The following is a 6,102-nucleotide window of genomic DNA, read 5'->3' as shown; positions in this document are numbered from 1 at the left end:
GCAGGCATAATTTACGGCGCGGCCTGCTCGCTCCCCTGTGGTGACGCCCCCGGGCGGCCTTTCCTTCCTTTCCCCCCCCCCCCTCCTCCCTTCCCTCTGGACGTCGACGTCCCAGGTACGTTTGCATTACCGGAGCTCAGTGGAGCCGGGGGGTCGCATGACTGTTCAGCCACAGCATTAACTCTTTCTTGTGCATATGAAGTACGGTACTGTTAAATATTTTGTTTACATGATGTTTTCTATTTTCATTATACAGAATTATTTTACATATTCATTTTCTGAGCTCTTGTTCCCTGAAGAAGCCAATGTCTTGGCGAAACATGTAGGAAATCGAGCCCCCCCCTTTTCGACGGCCACTTCCATCTGGCCTACCCCATCATTCCTTGGGTCACATACAGTACATGTACTTATATATCTCTTTTTTTTTTTAAAAACATGAATTGCTTGTAATGTATTTTTTACCTATGTAAGATTATTAATAAACTTTGTAACTTTTTGTCTTTTACACTCTCTGTTACTCGTTATTCTTCTTTATACCCTCTGACCCTAGCACCGCTATAATCCCTTGCCCACATACCCATTCGTTTTTTGATTACTTCGGGGATGAGGTGCTGCATCCTATGGTACCATCTAGCCACCCTTACAATGGTTCTAAAGGTCTTTCCATGTTGGCACATAAAATGTCCTCTCCTTCTTTTGTTATATTCTTCAACCCATAGGAGTTCATTATACTATGCAATCGCATGTCTGATGTTTATGTTTCTCATGCATATACCGGTACTTTTTTTACAATGTTGATGTTCGACAACCATATTTACATGTTTTTTTTCCATTCTTGTTTTCTGTAATTTGACAAATTCTATAAAAACATTGAAAGTGAAAAGGTCCTCTAAGGGCCCATTCAATCGTAAGTGTTGTGACAAGATGCACTTGAACGCACACTTGAACACTTAAAGCGAAGTTACACTGGTTGTTGAGTTTATTAAAAGGCAGTAGCTACAAAAAGTGTAGCAGCTGACTTCTAATAAACAGACACTCACCTGTTCCACGGTCCAACGATGCGGCCGCCCAAAGCCTCAGTTTTCTCCCCCTCCTCTTCGTGGCACCGACATTGTAAGTGCGGGTGTCCCGGCTGTGCCAGTTTGCGGCTTCACAGCCGGGTGCGCACCGCACATGTGCGAGGTGCACTGCACTCTGTCAATGGCCAGGCAATCTTCTGGGACCCGTGACATGTCCCAGAAGATTGCCAGGAGGGAGGAGCCGCCTAGGGGGAGAGGAGGAGTCATTTAGGTGGCCAGAAGTCAGACAGGAAGTCCCACTCCAAACCAGGTACCTAGCCCCCCCCCCCCAAAAAAATGACATGCCAATTGTCAGGGGGCGAGTAGTACTTAAAGCGAAAGCTCCACTTTTGGGTGGAACACCGCTTTAAATATGTGGCGTGCTGTGGTACAATGGGTTTTACAGTAGAGCGCAATGCACAACGTGCCACAACATACATACTGTGCATTGTAGTGTGCTGCATTTTAAAAAAAGGGTCATGCATATGTTTTCTTCCATTGTGGGGCATTGGGCAAAGCATGTATGACAAATAAAAGCATGTTAACACATACCATAACACACATTAATGCAAAATAGAAGAGTGACAGCAGAAAAGATCATTGTTGTCCATTGAGTGGGCCCTTACAAGTTTTCACAGGACTAATTGTTGGGGGGGGGGGGGGGATGTTGCTATAGATAAGTTACCCCTCAAAATATGATGCCAGTATACATGTTTCGGTCAGTCCTGGCCTAAGGATTGGCCAAAATCCATCAGCAGGGGGAACTTTATGCTGTTTATGTGTCAATAAAGCCAGTATGGATTCCAAACAGAGTTTTGGCATGTGGATTCAATTTTCATATTATTGGCAATGTCAAGTGAGGTACAATTAACTGTAAACATGCACAGTTGCATCAGACAAGTGGGCAAGCGTATGCCCTTTGCAGAGACCCCCAGACCCTGCCTTACCTCGAATGGATCATTGCAATTGGCCAGGAAAAATAGTCAGATTCAACTTCAGCTTTAAGAGGTCTACAAGTGCCAATATCTTGGCCCTGATGATTCCTTTACCATGCTGCGTTCCCAGCGCCAATGTATTATTTTCAGTTATGGCGGAAGACTGTGTCAAATGATTAAACACTCCAGTGGTTCCAGGTTTGTTTGGCAAAGTCATACGCAGATGCACGCTTAATGGTCTGGTTTTTTTGCTCTTCACACGGCAGAAAACTCGCATTTATAGGCTTTTTGTTTTGTGTTCAGCATGCTTTGAGGCCACAGAGAGGAGGCTGGGGATTTAATAAGCTTGCTATTATAAAAATGTTTGGCAGATAAGAACATCAATCATGGGTTGGCGAGCACGGGATTTATCATGTTATTTATCTCCGCAGTGACGGCTGGGCAGACAGGTACGATGTGACAGACGGTTATCAGCGCGAGGCTGCTGGAGGAATAACCATCAAGCTGCAGTCTCCTGACGTGAAATGGTTTGACGAATATTACCTGCAGCTCAAGCCAGAGACCAACCTGCGCAACCCCTGGTTTCAGGAGTTTTGGCAAAACAAGTTCAAGTGTCGATTAAGGGATTTTCGCAGGACAACCAAATCTACAATAAGACCTGCAGCAGTAAGTAAAATGACATGGACTTTATTGTAAGTGGCTGTTGTGCAGTCGGTTTTACTTAAAGAGGACACGTCTTGTTTAACCACTCGTCTACTGGGCACTTTTACCTCCTTCCTGCCCAGGCCAATTTTCAGCTTTCAGCACTATCATACTTTGAATGATGATCAGGCAACACTGTGCCCAAACAAAGTTTTTATAATTTTTTTGAGACAGATAGAGCTTTCTTTTGGTGGAATTAATCACCACTGGGTTTTTTATTTTATTTTTTTTGCTATAAAAACGACTGAAAATTTTGAAAAAAAAATGTTTTTCTTTGTTTCTGTTATAACATTTTGTAAATAAGTAATTTTTATTCTTCACTGATGTGCACTGATGAGGCTGCACTGATGGGGCACTGATGAGGTGGCACCAAAGGGCACTGATGAGTAGGCACTAATATGGAGCACTGATGGGCACTAATATGCAGCACTGAAGAGCATTAATAAGTGTCACTGATGGGCATTGATAGATGGCATTTATGGGCACTAATAGGTGGCACGGATAGGCTGCACTGATGGGCACTGATTGGCGGTACTGATGGGCGGCACTGATGAGTAGCCACTAAAAGGGAGAACTGATTGGCATCAATTATGGGCACTGGTTGGCATCACTGATGGGCACTATTTGGCAGTGCTGATGGGCACTGATTGACATCATTGTTGGGCACTGTTGGGGCTGTACTGATAGTCAGGGCACTGATGATCAGCTCCCTGATTATCTGTGCAGATATCCCCTGTGAGGAAATGCCGCCGATCGCCTCTCCTCTCCTCACACGCTGTCATTGTGAGGAAAGGAATGCCGATAACCAACATTTCCTTGTTTACATGGGATCAGCTGTGAAAAGACACAGCTGATCACATGGGTAAAGAGCATCGTCATTGGCTCTTTACCGAGATCGATGATGCACTTTGTCCCAGGGACACAGCTCACCGCCGATTGGCGCACTGCGGACATGAAAGCGCGGCGAGAGTGGGAAGATGCCATATGACGTTGTCCCAGAATGAGAGAGCCACCTTGCGCCCATCAGATTACAATACAATGGGTGTGAGGTGGTTAAAATGTTTATCGTCATCATTGTTATGCGTTTTGATGCAAGTTTTGAAACTTTTAGAGGCCGATTGAAATGACAGATTACATATACAGATACTGCAATAATAGCCTCCATTTTCATAGTGCTGCCTTTTTGCTCCTGTTGCTGTCCAGTGCACTCTGCAATCTAACAGATGTTGGTCAGACATGCCCCTCTCACTTCTGTGTACTGGCCTTGGTGCTGAGGGGTGTGGCTGTTACTCAGTGCTGCCAGCATAGAGCTGTGGAGCAGGAGGGCTGGAAGTAGCATTTTTACTAAGAGAAAGAGGTATTTAAGGCATTTCCAACCAAAATTGGTTAAAAGTCTCAACATGCAGTGAAACAGGACTATAAAGAGATACAAATTTTGTAATGTTTTATTTAATAATTTAATTAATATGTTGATGAGAGGGGGGTGGCAGAAACAGATAAGGTCATTTTATTATAAGCAGATAAAACTTCAGTTTTAGGTAAAAACAAAGTTATTGCTGAATATGCATGACTAGGGTAGTTCAGATAACTTACTGCCCCAACTCAATTATGTACCCACCCAACCTTACCCCTTTTACCCAGTAATGACACGGACAATGTGTTGGATTTAAATGGGCGCTTGGCCTTTTATCGACTCAAAAACATATTTAAGCATAAACTTTATATGAAAGATGATTGCAGATCCTTGACGACACCAATCCAAAACTTTTGGAATCTGTGGTACCTCTAAGTTAGATTCTGTCCCCAGCTGCAACACCGTCTCGGGGACTTACTAACTGACCACAGACCCCCTACCACCTTACTACCCAGTAATCTAGACTGAACTAGACAAACCAAGAGGACTCCATACCTGAGACGGGTCCCACCGTATTTATCAACAATACCTCAATTTTTGTGCCTTCGTCGTGGACCCCAATCGCCACAACCTTTTGCAAGTACCTCCAAACTTTTCCTCTAGGGCAGGACTTTCCCCCACCGACTTGTCACCTGCGACTGAGCCTCCTACTTCCTCCCTTCCTTACTCTCCAGCTCCTCCTTATCCTGCGCTAACTCCTCCAATCAGGTAAGGGCAAATTTACTTCTCTGAAACCGTCCCAACCCCTCTTAACTCTTTGCAGTATGATTGTTCCTTCCACCCCAACATGTATGCCCTGCGCTTATATTTCATCCCAGCTCCGTACATGTCTGATTCATAGTTGAAATGTAAACATTGCTGTGGTCCATGGGGGTTTACAGGTGGGAGAGTTAAAGTGGTTAACATTTTGTCTCCCAGAAACTCATACTTGCCTATGTTTTGCTACTTGGTCTGTATGGATATGGAGGAGCAGATGACTCGCTTCATGTGACAGCACCGATGCTGGAGGCTGGTCCAGCATTGTCATGTGAGGTTGGGAGAGTCCTCAGTTCTGATATGATAAGTAGCTTAGAAGGAGGGTATTTAAGTGAACCAGTGGTGCTTGCATGCAAGTAGCTCATTGCCCAAATATGGCTAGTTGGTGTGAGACCAAGCAGAGATGGTGTGTCTACTCACTTCACATCATCTCCAGAGCCAGCTCATGTCTGTAAGGTAGCATTGGGCATGTTCCGGTTCTTTGGTTTCCTGATGATTTTTGTAGAGCTGACTCCTGATTCTTATATGCTTGCCTGACATTGTTCTAGTTTTCTTGCAACTCGTGATCCCAAACATTTTCATCAGTGCTGCAATCCCTCCCTGTGCAAGATATTACAGCAGCATCTGTAGCACACATTAAACACCCTTCATTCTTGCTTGGCAAGAGTAATTAGAAATGGTAACGTTCCACAGAATGATCTTTGATAGTTTTAAACTTTGACTGATCTGTCTGCAGAGATTTGCTTCTGGGGAGAGGACTCATGGAGGTCATGTTTTATGTTCTTTGAAGAGCAGTTCATACGCTTTCTCATCTATGTTTATAAGGATGCAGATTTTGCTAATCACATACCCAATTACTATATTTATCTCTACTTCTATTCCCTTCGCTTCAGTGCCCATATATACAGTCCTCCTCCTCCATCCATTTTTCCCTACAGTGTCCATATACAGTATATATATATATATATATATATATATATATATATATATATAATATATATATATAGTTCTCTTTTTCCATCCCCCTCCTTACAGTGCCCATATACAGTGCCTTGAAAAAGTATTCATACCCCTTGCCATTTTCCTTATTTGTTATGTTACAACCAAAAATGCAAATGTATTTTTTATTGGGATTTTATGTGATAGACCAAAACAAAGTGGCACATAATTGTGAAGTGGAGGAAAATAATAAATGGTTTTCCAAATTTTTTACAAATTTCTGAAAAGTGTGGCGTAC

General features: G+C 43.3%; 1 protein-coding gene across 1 annotated transcript in view; it reads left to right on the top strand.

Annotated features, from left to right (window-relative positions):
- Positions 1–6,102, top strand: part of GRM5 (glutamate metabotropic receptor 5) — a 528,413-nt gene that overhangs the window by 381,968 nt on the left and 140,343 nt on the right. Inside the window, 2 exon segments of the mRNA XM_073612964.1 lie at positions 2,425–2,612; positions 2,615–2,659. Coding sequence (XP_073469065.1) covers positions 2,425–2,612; positions 2,615–2,659 — 233 coding nt within the window.

This window comes from Aquarana catesbeiana, linkage group LG02, assembly GCF_042186555.1.
Source record: "Aquarana catesbeiana isolate 2022-GZ linkage group LG02, ASM4218655v1, whole genome shotgun sequence".
Taxonomy (NCBI): domain Eukaryota; kingdom Metazoa; phylum Chordata; class Amphibia; order Anura; family Ranidae; genus Aquarana; species Aquarana catesbeiana.
The sequence above is the reverse complement of the archived record's forward strand: the minus strand, read 5'-3'. Positions and strand labels throughout refer to the sequence as shown.